Source organism: Lonchura striata, chromosome 11 (assembly GCF_050655825.1).
Source record: "Lonchura striata isolate lonStrDom1 chromosome 11, ASM5065582v1, whole genome shotgun sequence".
In the NCBI taxonomy this organism is placed as follows: Eukaryota; Metazoa; Chordata; class Aves; order Passeriformes; family Estrildidae; genus Lonchura; species Lonchura striata.
The window spans coordinates 18,870,262-18,888,622 of NC_140713.1; the positions used below are offsets into that span (position 1 = coordinate 18,870,262).

Sequence of the window (18,361 nt, forward strand, 5' to 3'; positions counted from 1 at the left end):
TGGAAAGAATGGACAGAGCTTCTCTTAACTGGTCTTAGTAACTTCCAGCACTATTTTCAAATTTCCATTCCACCAGCACCTGGCAGGATGGACTCACTAGGACACACAGCATTTGGCAGCAGTGTAAATGCAGAGCAAAGGTGGCTTTTTTCTCCATATTTTCAGCATCTTAAACCTGCACATGACACACATGACAGACATGTGACATTTGCAGTGCTGTGACTCAGAAGTCTCTGAGCATAAAGCAGAGGCAAAAGTCTCTCTTCATGATCTGCACCAGCTAGGAAAGTCTCAATACACCCCTGAAGAAAACCTTACTATCTGTTCTCTTAAGCTCCTATTCTGACAATTCTGGAGTGGTTTCTGCTTGATCAACACCTGAATATTTTTTCTGCTCTTCCTTTAAAAGCCAAACCAACTTCTTCCACCAACCAATGAGCTGACCACAGTATAAGTGCAAAAAGCATGGGTTTAGTAGCATGGGTGGGAGATTCCCACAGAGCAACTAAAATGAGTGAGTTCCTTAGCAGGGGACCAGCAAGGCTTTTCTGAAATTCAGGGAGGGAAAATGAAACAGGAGAGGTTCACGTGGCAAAGCATCAAGAACAGAACAATGAAATGTCCATTTGCAGTGGCTTCCCCACACCTTGCCAGTGCTGAGGGTCAATACCTGGGACATTTGGAGCCCTGCCCAGGCCATGAGCAGAGAAGAAAAACTCCAAGAGCCCAGTGCCCAGGGTCTGTTCCAGCCTTACCTGTTGGCACAGGTGGCTGGGCTCTCGTGTCTGTGCCTGATTCTTCTGGCTGGCTGAAGTTACCTAAAGGAGTTGAATGTGAATTAATTTTGGTTAATATGAACATTCTGCTCTTGAAATTTGGAGTGTGGCTGGCCAGAGACAAAGGACAGGTATCTTGCAACAGACAGTGGCACAAAGCAAGGCTCAGTATAAGGGATGCAAACATCCAGGTTCAAGGGTCTTCATCTGATCTTTTCCTTCCAGATTATTCTACAGTACAGTTAGTTTCACTTTCAAGGCAGGAGAAAAACAACTTTACTCTCTGATACAAACAAACTTGGAGTTTGGGCAGCTCTGGCTGATCTAAAACCACACTGTGGCCCAAAAGGGAAGCCCTACTTTCCCTGTAAAGAAGGCTTTTCTGTGAATAAACCACTGGCTGAGTTGGCAGCCCAGTCAAGGGCCTTTTCTGACTCACTGTATAGCTCACAGGTGCCACAAAACCCCCTCAGCATAACCAGAAGCAATTCACCTTCAGAAGGATTAGTGATGCTCAGCTGTTACTACAAAAGCTAAACCACTATAAGCCAGCTCCAAAAACCTTAAGAGACATCTTTTTTTATGGTATGTCACAGTATCAAAAGGCTGAAAACTGTTTCAGCTTCAGTCCTGAGAGAAATCCCCCACCAACCCACGTTCCTTGATGGTTGTCTGGTCTTTGCCCTGTTTCATCTCAGCCAAAAGAGCTGCTGCTGCACTTGGTTACAAAGGTTGCATCCACACAAATGATGCAAATAATAAGAGTTACTGCAAGCAGAATGTGAAAGTGCCGTTGAGAAGGACTCAGCCTAAGACTTCCTGCAGAAGAGAAGAATTAATCACCAGACAAAGCAACCCACTAAATGAGAGGCACAGCTTATCTGATTCCACCGGCCCTCACAAAGCAGAGGCTGTGCACACTCTGTAGGTTGCAAGACAACACACACTAACAGATCAGGGTCCTTATGGATCACCTCGTGTGCTCTAAATCCCTGCCTCTGCTAACAAGAAATACACTGAAGTGGTTTTGTATGATTACTCTAAGACTTCTGTGTTCCTTGCCTTTCTGGATCAGGAAAATTTTAAAAATAACAATTAAAAGTCCACAGAACAAAGAGATTGGAGTATTTCTTCCTTCAAATAAATCTATCCAAAAATTGCATCTCAGTTTTATTGGAGATGGGGGCATACAATTTTTATTGTTTTAATCTGTTAATGTCATCTGTTAATTAATCTGTTAATTTTACATCAAATTGCATTTCTAAGCCAGAAGTTGTGCTTCCAAGAAAAACAAGGCCATGCAACTGAGGGCACTGGTGGTCCCACTGCCTAGACTGGGTGATGGTAATGGGGGGCCAAGCTTTGGCTGTGTTTGGTCAGGGGAATCTGGCCTGACCTCTCTTACCTTCTCCCGCAGAGCTCATGAGCAGGACCTCCAGATCCAGGGGCAGGTCATACTCCATGCAGACAGACTGTGCAAAGTGCTTCCAGGCAGCAGGGCCAGCCTCCTCCAGCAGGTCCAGGAGCACAGAGATTTTTTCCCTGGGGCTGGTGACATCCCCCAGGCCGCTCAGGGCTGCCTCGGGGACGGAGCGCCGGGCAGTCGAGAGCAGCCAGTCGGGACAGTGAGTGAGGAACTCCACGAGCTGGGGACGGGCTCTTGCCACAGCTGCAGGCAGGTCTAGGTCATCGTTCTGAAATGGGGGCTAGAGGGATGCAGACAAAGGGCAGCAGCAGGCACAGGAGCAAGAGATGCTCACCCACACAGCCCTGCAGGCTTGATCTGTTTTTGTACCCCTTGGCCTAACCTAGAATTTCTTACTTTTATTCCTGAGTTTAGAGTAGAGATCTGAGCCCAGTCATGAGGGTGCAAGGATGGCAGTCCTTGTCTGCTCAGTGCCTGACAGCAGGACTGTGAAGGACAGGGGCAATCTCTCTGGCACCAGCCAAGGAGAAGCTGTTGACATCTGTATTGCTGCAGTGGCCATCTGCCAAATAACCCAGGCATCTTTCACAAGTACCAGGACCTCTGGGGAGGTCAGAGATGTTCTTTTAAATGTTCAAGAGTGCTTACACAGAGGCAAGGTTTTCTGCTTCTCATAATACCCTACCAACAGGCTGGGGATGCACAGGGAGTTGGGAGGGAACACAGCCAGCACAGCTGACTTCAACTGGTCACACAGCATCATGCTCAGAACATAAAGATGGGGTAAGAAAGAGAAAGGCAGAGGGTTAGAGTGACGGTGTTTGTGTCCTAGATCACCACTACATGTGATAGAGCCCTGTTTTCCTGGAGATGGCAGAACACCTGCTTGCCCATGAGAAGCTGTCAATGAATTCCTTGTTTTGCTTTCCTTTGTGTGTGCAGCTTTTGCTTTACTTATTCAGCTGCATCTCAGTTCACAAGTTTGTGCAGGACCCCCTGCACAAAGGGCTCAGGTGACTGTTCTTGATGCTCATTTTGTGGGGATGAACAACCCATTTCTGCTTTGGTGACAATGCCACCTCCATCCCTCTTCTTTCCCACAAAGCCACACACATGATCTCCTACCTGCATTGTTGTGTAATCAGTCTCCTTCCACTTGTCAAGTGCAAAGGTGGCTTCTGCTCCATATTCTGACAGAGAATTGATCTGCTTGAGGCAGTCTCAGAACACGGACACACCCCAACATGTGGGACATGCCTCACTTTGTACAGATGCCTGGGGATAACAAGAACAGAGCTTGATATAGACATGCCAGGCCATGGCAATACATGAGTCACAAATCTGGGAGCTCTGCCTTTGATCCAAGGGTCAGCTGTGATGCTTTTTGTCTCTTCTCACTCAAACCAGCAGTGACCACAAAGTTTCGACATTTGAGGATTCATTCCTGATCTCATGAAAATGCAGGACTGAGCCTTGTGCCCTAGAATGCAAGTGAAGATGGCTTTAGAGGAACATTTTGTGGGAATCACAGCTTTCCTGGTGTTACTGCCTGATTTGAGCTGGGCTATGCCACTCTGCTGCTGTCAGAGGAAGCTGATGCAGAAGCAGCAGCACCTTGCTCAAGTCAGGCAGTCAGTCACACCAAAAACACTGTGAAAAGCTGATCCTCAGAGACTGCACAGCTCTCACAAAGGAGTTTCAAGTGTAGGGGGCTTGAAAAAGCCCCCACTGCCAGCTCCCCACCTCTCAGCAGAAAGGGTGAAGGGAAATTTCAGTCTGCTCTGCACCTGGCAGTAGCTGGTGTCCAGCCACCCCTACTACAGGGAAAGGGAAGAGGGAAGCAATCACCGTCCGATCAACAGCAAACAACAGACTCAATAAAGCCATACTAAATGCATACATAAATGAATAAAATCAGCCCTTAGTGCCAATGAAGACTGAAAGCCATTCAGGCAAAGAGTAGACTCATACAATCAATTAATATTCAAGATGAAAACAACATGGAAAAGTTGGATGAAAGCTCAGCCACACTGCAGAGTTCCTGTACTACTGCTCTTCCCAAGAATAATTGGCAGTTACATTCAGTACAATACCTCTGATCCCAAAATGAAGAACAAAAACCTCCCAAGAAAAGCCGGAAAACTTTTGAGTCTTGATGCTTACCCTTCAAATGCAAAACCATCTTTAACAAAATTTGCACAACTTAATCTCCTCAACTAGGCACTTTCACTGCTCCCAGGCACAAAAAAATTAAACTGAAATGTGAAACTCCTTGTTGCAAATCTACCAACTTCTTGCCTGCCCTGAGGGCACAGAGTACTTACCAGAAGCCCAGAAACAGAGTACCAGCACCAAAACCAGTGTGGGGGTCACCAAACACCAAAGCTGGAGAACAATATCCACTGCCTTGATTTCCCCATGTGCTAACTCACCACTGTCCCCAGGCACAAAGTCCTTCCGTGCCTTTTGGGACCTAATGAACAAAAGACTGAGCAAAATGAAAGTAAAACCAGTGGAAACTCCCCAACTGAAATGTATCTGCAGTAAAAATAGAGAAATTAGCAAAAATATCCAATCGGAACAGAGGAAGCGTAACATCCAAGCCTAAATTCTATAGCTAGGTGATAATTTAGGTAAAGTATTGGAGAAGTAGTCCAAAGAAATGGTACCTAGGGCAAGAAACAATAGTTGCTGGATTTAATAGTTAGTGGCATAAACTCATTTGGTTTTGGTTAAGACACTTGCAATGGGAATATTTCTACTCCCATGTATAAACCTGATTATTCTGGTACACAGGAAAATATTTAATTACATCTTCCATTATATGTAAGAGGAAAAAACAAGTTGCTTTTCCTTTGGAATAAGGACAAGGTTTAAGTGATAATGTAGCAGATGTGAATGATTAGATAAAAGATCCCACGTCTAGCTAGAGCTGTGTTTGCAGAGATCTCCAGATCTAATCGGACGGGCTGCAACAAACAATGGATTGGTATTAATATCTCTGTGAAGGCCAGGGAAGCTGCATTGGAAAACCGGATGGGGGCCTGTAGCCAAGCCCCAGAGAAGTCACTGTGCTGTAATTCACTTATCAGAGGAACAAATTACCCAGATCCAGCAACACCCTGTCTCTGGACAGAAACACTGACTCTGGCTGTCCCGCCTCGAGCGTGATGCAATGAGTGAGGGGAGATCTGGAGAGCCACGGGTGGATGGAGAGGGTGAAGGTGACATCTGCCAGGCTCTGCCCCACTTTGCCACCACCTGGCCCACCTTGTGCCTGGGAGCACAAGTCACCAGCTCGGCTAAAGTCTGGACTGGAAGAACCTAGGAGCTCACGATTCCCTTCTCTCCCCCGGCTTTTCGCGCGAACATCTGAGGGCTGGGGGGCAAAGAGCCAGGCCCCAGCCGCAGGCCCGGGTGGGCTCCCAGCGCGACCCTCCCCGGGCGCGGCGATGTCCCCGCGCCCCGCGCTCACCTGGCCCCGCCGCGCTCCGCCGGGACGGCGCCGAAAGCGAAAGCGGCGGAGCGGCTCTGCCGGGAAAGCACGTGGGGCTGCGGGCCGGGCCGCCGGAGAGTCAGCTCGGCATCCCCGGCAGGCAGCGAGGTTCCGCTGCTCCCTCCTGGAATCGTTCAGTCTGGTAGAAACACCTCTAACATCATCGAGCTCAGCGACGGAGCGCTGCTGGGCTCTGCCCAGGTGCCACACCCACGCACCTGCAGAACAGCGCCAGGGACGGCGAGTTCACCTCTGCCCACTTCTGGTGAAGGCATTTTGCCTAATATCCAACCTGAATCTCGCCTGTTGTAACTTGAGGGAGTTTGCTCTTGTTCTGTCACTTGCTACCTGGGAGAACAGACAGACAGAGCCCCAGCTGGCTCCACCCTCCTTTCAGGGATTTGCAGAATGGCAAGGTCCTCCCTGAGCCTCTTTTTCTCCAGGCTGAGCCCTCCCAATTCCATCAGCTGCTCCTCATCAAACTTCTGCTCCAGATCCTTCCCCAGCTCCACTGCCCTCCCTTGTCCCCATGGAAGGGGGGACAGTCCTTCCCCAGTCCAGGCCCCACTGAGCAGCCCCCAGTGAGGCAGACACCTCCATGGCAGAAAAAAGGTGCTTTTCTCCTGCCATTTCCTTTTTATTAAGGCTCCCTCACCACTCCTGTGGGATGTCATTTAAAATAACCAGAGGGCTGTGGCTTGGTGGAAGCCAGGTCCCCATGGTGCTCAGCAGACATTGCTGTGCAGGGAGTGAAAATGTCACCTGAGCACTTGTGGCTTTAGAGCAGGAGGGAACATGGACAAGCCCTTCTCTGGTACTGAAATAGCTGGCAGAGGCAGTGATGGGAACAGGGTGAGAAGGGAGCTAGAAAACTGCCAATGCACCAGGGCTTCTGCCAGGGCACAGCGGGTCCCACCACGGCATCACACCTCTCGTGCCCCTCGGCTGCTGCTGTCCCGTGGCCACAGCTGGGTCAGACCTTCCTTGGCTGCCACGGAGCCACTGAGGCCCCTCCAGCGTCCTCCCCCACCAGCCTGGGCACCGGGACCTCTGAAAGGAGGGTCAGCAGTCACACAGAACAAGGAAGGGCCTCTGGTGTTGTGGGTGAGAGAGAAGCAGGGCAGAGGGACCTGGCTTATATCCATGGCAATGCAGAGGGAGCAACCACCATACCCAAGGAGCTCAGGAAATGGAGCCCATCCTGCTACCAGCTTCCTTCTGGGACAAAGTTTAATGCTTTTATACTGCTCTATGGTGGAAGAGAACATCATCTCTATTTTTGTTAATGTGATCACCATTATAGGTGTTGGATTTATCACCCAAGATCTCCTCCAAGTGAAAAGACTTTTAAAAAAAAGCATGAACTGGTACAGGAAAATAACTGAGCCACTTGAGATAAACTATTGCACTGTAATAAGAAGGAAAAGGAACTTGATGCTTGACTAGACACTTAAACTTTCTCTTATAATCTTTCATTTCCTTATAATTTTCAATGTTTTTCTCATCTTTGCTGTCACTGTCTCAACAACATGGCCATTATCAGTTTGGAGCTCTTCACTGAACCATCAGGGTCTGTAAAGAAATAACCTGGACACAAGATCTCTGTTATTGTACTGCACTGCAAATTCACATCCCATTCACTTTTTGCAGCCATATCCAGGTCTTTTAGCATGGCTGGTTCTAGGCTTACTTGGGGTTTGGTAATATTATTTGACTTGCTGGATTCTGTCAAAATCAGGAGGACTCTGGTGGAAGTAAAACCCAGAGATGGGTGAGAACAAAAGGTGCTATATTTCCAAAATGTAACAACAGAGATGCCAAAAGGTGGCAAAGCCCATTTCTGCTGCCTCCTGAGACTGCTAACCCAAAGCCTGTGCACTTCAAGAGCCCAGCCCTGAGTCCCAAGAACACAAACCCTTTAAAGATCCTGAAAAAATAGTGTGGATTGAGGAGCAGACTTCAAAATCTTTTCAGAAGAAAGGCTCCATGGAAGCACAGTTGCACAGAGCCTAGAGTATTTCTCAGGAAAAGGAAATAAAATTCACCCAAAACCGATTTAAAGCAGCTCATCTTTTAATTGGTTCAGACACAATTTCTCTGGTTGTACACAAGCTCCTGTGCTCCTCTGTGAAGGGATGAGCTCTACAAACTTTTCTCAAGAAAATTAAGAAGCAGATGATTTGGGAATCCAAAGTCAAGCTGTACAATTACATATCCCTAAAAAGTGGGGAGAGAACAGAAAATATTTAGCTCTTGCCACAATCCCAGAAGGGCCTTGAGAACTGGGTAGCTGTGAGCTCTGCTTACCTGTCTGGTAATGATCTCAGGATTTATGATATCAAAGAGATCAAGCCTTTTGCTGTTCATCAGTGAAGTCAGAGCTGATCCAATACCTGTGGAATCAGCAAACCCATCCAGTTACAGGGATGTCCATCCTGGCTTGCTGCCTGCTGCCAAATGCTAATTGTGCCTCAATGTCCCACAACCTTCAGCCTGACAGAAAACTAATTTTTCCTTTCTCCCAGCCATTTACACGGGGTTCCTCATTCCCCAAGTGTATCCAGCAGAAATTTCAAACATATATCAACAGAATTTCAAACCATAAATGTGGTACATCCCCTTTCCAGTTGTCAGTGGTTTTTTGTGTATTTTTTCAGTGCTCAGGTTTAGGAGATCTGATGTTGGACAATTTATGGAGCAGGCTGACACTTCCCTAAGTGAAAACTCACTTGAAGTTACTTCTGGAATGCCAGCAACCAAGATCATATTCTGCAGGAAGCTTTGGATGGATGGGTCCTCCTGAAAACCAGAAAATTAATAGAAAAATGCTATAAAAATATGTTGCTTAGCCTCTAATGGCTTAGAGAATACTTTTTTTAGGACTTACCCCACTTGGATCAGCTGTGCATTTAAACACTTTAATCTCTGCTCTGAAGGGAAGGGAAAAAGGGGAAGAATTGTCACTAAGTGCTGCAGAGATCCTCTTTTTGTGCTGCTTTTTAAAACATGGGCCAAAGGAGGCAACTCTCAAGAGAGCACAGTACCAACCTGGAGTCCACAGGCTGCAAAATGAGTTTCTTTTCTGCATAGGTAGCTTGGATGGTAGCTGTGATTTCCTTCAGAGAGAAGAACAGCAGGGTTCAGGCATAGCCTTATAGCAAGGAGCTGTATTTGGATATTTTGGGTTGTTTTCTACGAGCCAGAGTTCAACATCCTTTTGGCTTTACCTTCAGGTATTGCTAGAGAAGGCCAGCATTTTCCTTCTCCACTTGCATGCCATGAACTCCCCCCTCATGCCCACAGCCTCAGTCTCTGGAGCTGCAGGCTGGCTCATCCTCTGGGCTTTTGCTATTTAGTAAATCCTGCACAAGACTGGAAATGGCTTTGTAGGGTGCTGTTTCCCAATGACATCCATCTCAACATCTGACTGGATGTAGAGAGAACATCCTAAGGGTAGCCAGGCTGCCACAGGTAGTTAATTCAATGTAAACCAAATTGAAAAAAGAAAGCAATCTCTGAATTCTGGCCACTTAGGCTCGTCTTGCTGTTGTCTGCATGTAAACATTCATTTAAGAGGAACATTTTGTGATGCAGTTGCAGATCACAACCGGGGTTTTGGCAGTGCAGGAGCTCATCCTAAGAGCCACAGTTTTGGGGATCACCTATAGTCCAGTACTTCTGCAATCCTTGAAATGCATTTCAAGATACCATTTGGGGCACAAGAAACAAACATGCATATTTCCTTTAACACCCTGCTAACATGGGATACTTGCTGAGAAATTTAGCCTCAGCTGTGGTTTAACCTTTAAGATTGAATGTGCCCAATGCTCAGGTGGGGATTTGGGTTGTTTTCGTGCCTGTCTCAACCCACAGCTACAAGACTGGACAAACACACTGATTTCCATGACAGGGAAGCTGTTGGCATTTCCTTTTCTGCTCCCTTAGATTCACTACAAAGCAGTTTGGGGTGAAACACAGTGTAATCAGGACCCTTCATACAGGCTCCCATAGAGAAAAAGATCATATTTTTAGCTTCACATTCTTCAGAGCTTCATGTCCATTTCTGTCACAGCTCTACTCTTAGTGTGGACCTGAGCTAGAATGTGGGTACAAGGAGAGCTCAAAATAAATACATTCCCATGGTGCCTTCATTTTCTCTTAAATATCTCAAGGAGACTACCCTGTGTCAGATAAATGTTAATGGGGGCTCCTCAGAGCTTTCTGCTGCTTTGGCCACCTTGCACACTGATGGTGGGCTGGGCTAGTTGAGGGAGCATTGAGCCAACGTGGTCACTACCATCATTCCCAGCCTCAAAGGTCTAAGGAGCACATGGGAGTGTTAAAATAAACTGATTTGCCTTCTCCACCTCCCGTGGTTTAGCCACCCACCCTTCCCAAAGCTCCCTGCCACTGCTGTCCCTGCACACCAGGATGGTGCTGACCTGGGACAGAGCCTGTCCCGAGGTGTTCACAGGCAGGAGGGGCCAGAACTGACCTTCTCCATGTACAGGGCCACCAGGGGTTCTTCTCCTGCCAGAAGGATGCTGACCTCCACTGCTACCGAGGACCTCACCACTGTCCCTTCAGGCTGAAAGGAAATCTGGGGCTGGGTGAGACTCCACACCTTGGCCACAGAGTCATTGTAGGAGGTGCCTTGAAAAATCTGGTTGAGTAAGGAGTAGAAGTTGAGTCAGGCTTTTTCCATGCTAATTCCATGCCAGCTTGTCACACAGCTGCATTCCTTTTGCAGTCCCCAGTTCAAGCTCCTGTTCACCCAAGCCCAATAACTCAGCCAGGTTTCAGGAAAACTGTGCCAGCGTGGAAGATGGAGAAATCCTCCTTACAAAGCACAACTGCTTCTCCATCAGCCCCTCTTTTTCTCCATCTGGCCCACCCAAGACTCAGATTGCCAAGGGAAGGACCCAAGTTGTTACAATGCAACAGAATCCATTTGAAATTTCCTCATTCAGCATGCAGTGCTTTGAATAGGACAAAAAGTTACCCTCTGCACTGCCTTCCTCTGCACTTCTGTGTCTTCCATCTCAAACAGCTCCTTCAGAAGCAAACCAGAAACAGAGAGTGAAAAAACAAAATATAAAGTTATGCTTGCTCCTGGTGCAGGCTGGACAGGCCAGAGCATTGAGGTGGGGCCTGTGCCCAGGGCAGGACATGGCTGAGCTCCCCCAGGTGCCACCCTTTTTTCCATCCCAGTGATCCCCCAGAAAATCACATCCCAGTGATCCCCCAGAAAATCACATCCCAGCGATCACCCAGAAAGTCACATCCCTCTACAGTTCAGCAGACAAGTTTCCTATCAGCTGCTGTTATCCCTCCAAGGAATAACACTGCCCTCTTGACAAGAGGGCACCAATTCCAGGATCACATGAAGTGACTGACTGTAGATTTCTATCTCCCACAGAAACCAGCTCTCACCGAAACCCATATTTAGTGAATTTTTCACTTTCTCCCCAAAATATGCTGGGTGGGGTGAGGAGGGTACCCCTGTGGGAATGACCTGCAGTTTCTCCCCTCGGAGGTGCAGCAGCAGCTGCCCATCCAGGAAGGCTGCAGCAGCCAGGGAGCTGAGGCTGTGCTCGGACAGCCAGAAGTAGAGCATTCGGGACTCGGTCAGCAGCGACGGGGAGAAAACCGAGTCGCTGAGCACGCTGGAGTTGTTCTTGTACAGCACAATGCCCTGGAAAATAAAACAAGTGTGCTGGCCACAGCAAGCAGCAGGGAGACTGTTGTCCTGATTTTTAAAAGTGTTTTCTTTTATAGTTTTTTTGAAAATTTTAAAGTGCTCGTAAAACTTCTTTAGCCTTCTGATAATGTTTACATGTTTGAAAGAGTTCCCACGCAATTTCATGTATAAATAAAATAGTTTACATATTTCTCTGTGGGTAAAGATAAATTATTGATCCATCTTTAGACCAGTGTAGTTGGAGAGGTGGTAATTCCATCCTCCAATCCACGGTCACCTTTAGAATTCTATAAATACCAGACATCTGAATAAAACTAAGTCTTTTTCTCTTTTGAATTTACCGAACTTCTGTGTACTCATTTTGTGTCCAATAACAATGGGAGGCAGGACAAAAAGCCAACACCTGCATTTCCGTGGCAAGGCAAAGGTCTGCTGGACACAGCAGGGAGCAGGCTGGCATCAGCCCAGCTGCAGTGGCACAGCAGAACCAGCCCCTCCAAGCCCTCCAGAACACACCGTGGCCAGAAAACCTTTGGTGTCTGAGCAGCCTGGGTTGCTTTACCTTGTGGTGGGATTCTATGTATCTTGCTTTTATTACAGGGTCTGATGTGAGGGAGATATCCACAATGATGTCCTTGTCCTGGACAAAATTGGCTGCAGGAAGAAAACACAAAAACCTCACACCAGGAGCAGGACCTTAAGCAGGGCTGGTGACAGTCACTGGTGCAGGTGGTGACAGGGGTGGTGTGAAAGAACACAGGGGTGGGACAAGGATTCCCTGTCCTTTGGATGCCACAGCTCACTGACTCTGTTTCTTCCCTGGGAAATTGGGATAATTACACTCAGTTTTACATTCCACTCCTTTTCCCTGATATTTGGGAGTGGGAAAATCTCCAGATGGTGCACAGCCTCATGCCTAATGCTGCAGTACATGCTCCTGTTCTAGCTAACTTTGGTCCTGCAGCTTCCTGCACAGCTGATCAGTACATACTGAAGAGAAATTCTTTATTAATTGAAATGCCTTTGAATCTGTGTAATCATCCTAAAGGATCAACCTGACGCAGAAAAACCAAACATTATATTACTAAGGTTTACTTTGCTGCTGTCTGAGGGCTTGGGATTCCACACACATTTTTGAGGGACATTTTTGATGGATGTAGTTACCACTCAAACATTAAAAGCTGTACATAAAAAAAGAAAGCATAAAAACAAGAATATTTACCTGCTAAATCAATTACATAATTTGTCAGCATCTGAGCAACAGCATTTATTTCCTTGCACACCTACATGAGGAAAAGAAGGGGGAAAATTAGGGGAAGGGGTAGGATTTTGCACTGTTGAGCAGAGCTGGGTCTCATTGAGATTTAGGAGCTGTTGGTCAGAGTCCCTAGACAGTTTCAGGGTCAGCAACAGCTCTCACTTTGCCCAAGCTGCTTTTTTATTGTGGATTCAATTTATTTGTCTTATTTTTCATGAGCACTAGCACGTCACTGTTGCTGTCTTGTGGGCAGAAAAAGTGTGTGGGATACACAGAGCTTTCCTCAATGCACAGGCTGACCTTACCTCCCTCTTGAGGACAAGCTTCAGAGTGAAGGAGATGAAATCTGTGAAGAGCTGCTTCAGCCAGCCAGGTCTGTGTAAGACAGGGAGCACAGTGAGCTCCGCACACTTGGGTGGGTGGCATTTGGGGACCAGCAAGGGGGACAATAAATCTCAGTTTTGAAAGGGCTCAGACTCACTCCTTGTCTCCTTGAAGGTGAAGTGTGAGTTTGTGGAAAGTCAGGTAGCAGTCTGAAGCATCAGGAGCCACTTTGTCCTTTTGGCACACTGCATGGGATGAAAGGAAAAAAGAAAAAAAAATAGTTGATTTGTTACTGAGAGGAGAAGGAAGAGTACACCTTGCAGACACTGCAGGCCTGGAGCAGGGCATCACTGCAGAGGGCCAGCCAGGGCTCCCCACATCTCCCAGGGGATGCTTCTAAAAGATTCCAGACTCTGCCAGTTTGGGGCAGGTGGGGCTACCAGGCACCTGGATGGTTTCTGCTCACAGCTCCAGCTGAGCTGGTCTGCCAGGCACCCTTCTTCATCTGGATACCTGCCAGCTGCCCCTAGCTCCTCCCAGCAGAGACTCAGCTGTGTCCTAACATAACCCAGGAGAACCTGGACAGTACATGCAACCCACAAACCAGAGTGGAGAGGGCATTTAGTCAAATTGCAAAGTGTTTGGGTATTGCAGCATACTTACTCAGATTGATATTTAGCTGGAGGTCAATGGAAGACTCAATTTCAAAATCAACTGAATGAAAAAGCTGCAAACTGTAATGGCAGAAGAGGGAACATTTAGGAACCTGAGCCAGGATCAGCTTCTCCCTGACAGATGTGGATTTTATAACACCTCTCACACCAGTCCTTGCACTGCAGTGGGCCAGCCCCCAGCACACCACAGCTTTAAATCATGGCAAACTGCTGCCTTAGTGGCACTTAGGAGCATTAACCCCCCACTTTTTATGCACTCAGAGTTTACAGAACAGCAAAGCGGAGAGACTAAGTCAACTCCTCTGCTTTGGCTGTCTGGTCTTGTCATGCAAGGTGAGGACAGAAAAGCAGAAAGAAGATGGGGTTTAGGAGCACTGCTAGAGCACAAAACCCTGTCTCAGGCAGGAATAATGCAGGCATTGCCAGAGAGACTGAGCAGAGCAGCCCCTGTGCCTGGCCAGGGGCAGCAGCAGAGCTGGAGCAGAGCTCAGCAGCCCCAGCCCCTACTCACAACCAGGCCCCGGCGTAGCCGTAGGTCAGGCTCCCTTTGAACAGGGCTGTCACGTTCCTAATGGAGATGTGGATGGCACTGTCCTCCTTGAGCTCCACCTCACTCCTCTCGATGGACAAATCATTGACCTGGATGCTGGAAACAGCAGGAACAGAGTTTGTCCCCAGCCCAGAGCTGTTTGCTGGCGTTTATTCCTGAGGAATGGGATCTCTGAGGGACCCGTGCCAGACTCTGAAGCTTTAGCAAATCCCAAGGTCAGGTACAAGGGCAGTGACAGTGATGCTTGTGCCCAGCCTTGGTGCACAGCAATATTTGGATACAAGGTCTTGGAGTTATTTAAACAGGAAATGTGGAACAATGCAGCCCAGTTTCACTGCAGTGCTCTGTGCAGCCCTGCTCATGGCAGGATGTCTGTTCTGTGGGTACACCACTGAATTTGTGATGCCCAAATAAAAGTGAAACCCAGCCTGGTTTGTCACAGAGCACAGCCAAGTGGCATCCTGATGACAGGGGTGGCTCTGGCAGCCCCGGATGGGTCCCCTCTGCCTCTCAATGTGCCTTGGGCACCATCTGTCACGGTGGCCACAGGTGCCCCAGCCCACAGGGACATGACTCCCCATCCCCACTGTCAGAAATAAGCTCTACACACTGCCTTCCCACTCAGTTGGAAAACTAAATCACTCTTAAATAACACATTAGCAGCCTAAACCTTAACATGCAAATTGTCTGTGAGGCTTAGATCCAAAACTGTGCCTGCCACAGCCCAGACCTTTGCTTTCCCCAGGAGCTGATGATCCAAGCTGCCCCCAGGCCAGCTCTGGTCCCCTGTGCCCCATCAGCTGCTGGCACAGACACACAGACACTCACTGGCTCAGCGTGTAAGCCACCCGCCCGAGGAGCCGCAGGGACCTTTCCCCGGTGACGTTTGGGAATTTGGCGTTTCTGAAGGCTGCTTGAATCACCTGGGCCACTTCCTTGTTCACTGTTGGTGGAAGAAAAGGGCAGGGATGTCAAACTGCAGTCTGTCCTGGCTGCAAAGCCAGACCTGAGCTCGGGATTAAAGCACTGCAGAAGGCTTTTGTCCAAGGCATTTGCGTTAGATTCAGGAAGCACTAGAAGTAGTTTCAGAGTAAATTAAAAAAATTTAAAATGCCTAACTGTGACAGCTGATGGCAGCAAGGGACAACAGCCTGTGTGGCTCACAGCCAGCAGTGGGAGCTGTCCCAGGGAGTCATGGCCAGCTTTCACACACCTCAGGAGCAGATTTTGGAAAAGTCAGGGCTGTGCTCATCCTTACACCACACAAGCTGTTGACTTTACCCCAATGCTTTGCTTTGTATCTGCTTACTTGTATTGTAGTCAGCTCTTAGGTCTACAAAGAAAAAATTCTGAAAATGTTTCTGTGCCCATTTTCTGAACATTACACAGCCCATTCCATCCTCAGCTTCAGCCACATGCTTGCACAGGACTTTTTTCTTCCAGAAATACCCTCTGTTAGTTCAGCCCAGCATGAATACTTCTTTCTCTGCATGTGCCACTGTCACAGTTCAGGACATGTCACAGGACAAAGATGCTCCCACCCTCCACAGAAGAATTAATTTCTTCTCCCACATGCAAAACTCCCAGATCCTTGCAAATAAGCCCACAGCAGGCAAGAACCTGTTTCCCACTTCTACTTACTGATCCCGGGAGATGAGATTGCAATGAGGAGAGAAATAAAACACACATTTGTTCAAACACACAGCATGCCAAGCCCCAACAGAAACAGTGCTAAATCCTGTGGCTGAGGAGCGAGGATGGGGACAATTTTCAAACTCCTTTGCCTGCTCATGCTTTTAACCTGCCCTCCTAGGCAGGTGTTTGCACAAGAGACAGAGAAGCAAGAAACCCCCTCACTTGGCTGATGTGTCACTGATTTCTGGCAGAGCTGGGGCAAAGCCAGCCCCAAGGAGAGGCACTTACAGAGCAACGCCGCGGGCTCGGTCATCCTGCAGACGATCCCTGTGCCTCTGTAGGGAAAGGGCCCAAACTCGCAGGCTGCTGCTGCGTGGACAAGCCCCAGAAAGATGCTGAAGGCCCCCAGCATGATCCTGCCAGCCCAGCACATCCTCAGCCAGAGCAGAGAGTGCTGATGAGACCAAGTGATTCTTGACGGAGGCAGAGGCTGCTTTCATACCTCCAGCAGAGCCCACTCGAAGCAGGACATGACCTGCTTCCTCCACTTATCAAAACTCATCACACATTTCCTAATCTTCCTATAGTTTCCTTAACACCAGTCATGTTGCACGCTGCCTTCCTCCCTAAGCAGGAGTTTGGGCTGCAGGGCTCGCTGCTCCTGCCAAGACTGCTTTAACTCAGGACATGGACACACCAGGGTTGGTGGAAAAAGTTGGAGGGGGATGGAGAGTGGAAGAGGATAAAGTCAAGGGAGCAGCCTCACATGCTGCCTCAAGCCACTTCATCATTTTGTCTTCATGCAGAAATATTCCTTATTTTGTATTCTTGCAGTAATTCCCCAGCAAAGCACTGTTTGAAAGGTACCTACATCATTCACTGCTCTCCCTTCCACTGATTTTATACACACTGCAGGGAAACTGAGGCACACTCCTTGGGACAGGGGTATTTCCTGCTACCACTGGGTGAACCCACATCTCCCACACCCCTGGAAATCTCCATGATCACAGGACTGGGATGCTTTTTGCCTCTTGTCTGGGTGAACAGCCTGATTTGCCACCATTCCACTAAGGCAGAGCTTTTCATGCACCCAGACTCTCAGCTGCTGTTTGGGGAACATCAGCAACGCCAGCTCACATCCACTCCTGTATGCCACTGTCCTCCTGCACCTCTGTGTGCTGCTGGGACCCATGCCCACCCCAAAACAACCTCCAGCACAAGACAGAGGGGGGTTATTTCAGAAAGAAGGCTCACAACAGCTCCCCTGAACATTTTTGCCAGAAAAGGCTGAGGGAGAAGGACAGGTAAGAGCTTGGCAGTGCTGCAGGGGCAGATGCCTCGTCCTCTCTGAGCAGGGTGAGCACATTTCCTGCAGGGTCCCTGCTGTCCAGCAGCCCCCACCCTGCCGTGCTGTTTTCTTCCTGAGTTGAGAAAGTGAACGGCCTCGGGTACCCCGCGGGAGGCACTCACGGTCACTGACCCCGAGGAAGGACGAGCATCTGCAGCTTCCTCCAGGCTTCTCCAGGAGAGCAGCGTGGTGGCCATGGACAGACTGCCTGCAGTCAGCCCGAAGTGCTTTATAAATTAACAGCTAATTGCTGGAAACTCAGTGTGCAAAGACAGCAGGTGCTTGAGCAGCAGAGCTTCCATGGCATCGTCTCAGCTGTCACAGCAACCCCGCTGCCCTGGCCAGGAGAGCTCTTCCCAGGGCAGCTGCACAGAGCCTGGGCATGTTACAAAAGAATTGGAATTCAAGAGGATTTAACCATCTAACAGCTCTATTTAATGTCCTCTCAGTTTAAGGGGTGTGGGCACAGTGGCCAATGCTTGGCATATAGGGAATCCTGCCGGCCCCAGGAGGCCACAACCACATCTTTGCCCAGGGCAGCAACTCACATCAGCATGGAGAAAAGGGAAAACTGGCACTTTGGCACAGGGGTTTTGTCACCAGGGTAGATAAAGGCACAAAGTCCAAGACCCCAGACCCATTATGCTGGTCCTGGTAGATCCAGTGCATTCCCAGCTCCCCTAGGGGCCAGCTTCCCTGCCCCAGCACGGCTGCAGTCTGCTGTCAGCAGCCAGCCAGAGCTCAGAGAAAAGGTGAACAGGGAACTGCTGGGCATTGACCTCCAGAGGGAACAGGAAGGCTGGAGAGTTTCTGCCTACAATAGCAAAAGCATGTGGAACACAGAGATGCTGTGAGCATCCTTGTCCTGGAGTAACCAGGCAGAGGCCAAGGCAGCAGGGACACCACAGCCCACCCTCCTCCCAGTGCAAGGTCAGGCTAGGACAAGTCAGGTCAGATTTAAAAGCCTAAGGAAAGTTTAATTTTGGCTTGCAGGAGGCAGGGCAGGCTTTAAACCCCCAAGAAAAGTTAAACATCCAAGCTGCAAAAGGAATGCTGGAAGATGTTTTGATAAATTCTTGCTGTGTAAGGCTTTATCTGAAAGCCGTGCACACATGTACTCCACCTTGCTGTGGACTGTCCTGTAACTGGGGTTGTTTTTCCCCACATTGTCCA

The 18,361-nt window shown here is 48.6% G+C and overlaps 2 protein-coding genes across 4 annotated transcripts in view; both read right to left on the bottom strand.

Annotated features, from left to right (window-relative positions):
- NLRC5 (NLR family CARD domain containing 5) overlaps positions 1 to 7,607 on the bottom strand; it is a 38,741-nt gene extending 31,134 nt beyond the window's left edge. Inside the window, exons 1-4 of one of the 3 annotated variants that reach the window (XM_085589818.1) lie at positions 5,678 to 7,607; positions 3,328 to 3,477; positions 2,182 to 2,482; positions 756 to 818 (exon numbers count right to left, since the gene is read on the bottom strand). In XM_085589818.1, the coding sequence (XP_085445944.1) occupies positions 756 to 818; positions 2,182 to 2,482; positions 3,328 to 3,333 (370 nt within the window). In that variant the 5' untranslated portion in view covers positions 3,334 to 3,477; positions 5,678 to 7,607. The other 2 variants (XM_085589817.1, XM_085589819.1) reach the window with 2 other exon arrangements.
- A 144-nt stretch (positions 7,608 to 7,751) lies between these two features.
- CETP (cholesteryl ester transfer protein) lies at positions 7,752 to 16,518 on the bottom strand. Its single transcript, XM_021541177.3, has 16 exons — positions 16,129 to 16,518; positions 15,034 to 15,148; positions 14,167 to 14,301; positions 13,645 to 13,715; positions 13,139 to 13,226; positions 12,963 to 13,032; positions 12,622 to 12,682; positions 11,962 to 12,053; positions 11,214 to 11,393; positions 10,701 to 10,751; positions 10,194 to 10,361; positions 8,747 to 8,814; positions 8,586 to 8,628; positions 8,428 to 8,497; positions 8,006 to 8,091; positions 7,752 to 7,915 (listed from the first exon to the last, which is right to left on the bottom strand). Exons 1-16 carry the CDS (start codon positions 16,271 to 16,273, stop codon positions 7,841 to 7,843), a joined length of 1,518 nt encoding a protein of 505 aa, XP_021396852.2. The 5' UTR covers positions 16,274 to 16,518; the 3' UTR covers positions 7,752 to 7,840.
- Positions 16,519 to 18,361: the final 1,843 nt, after the last annotated feature.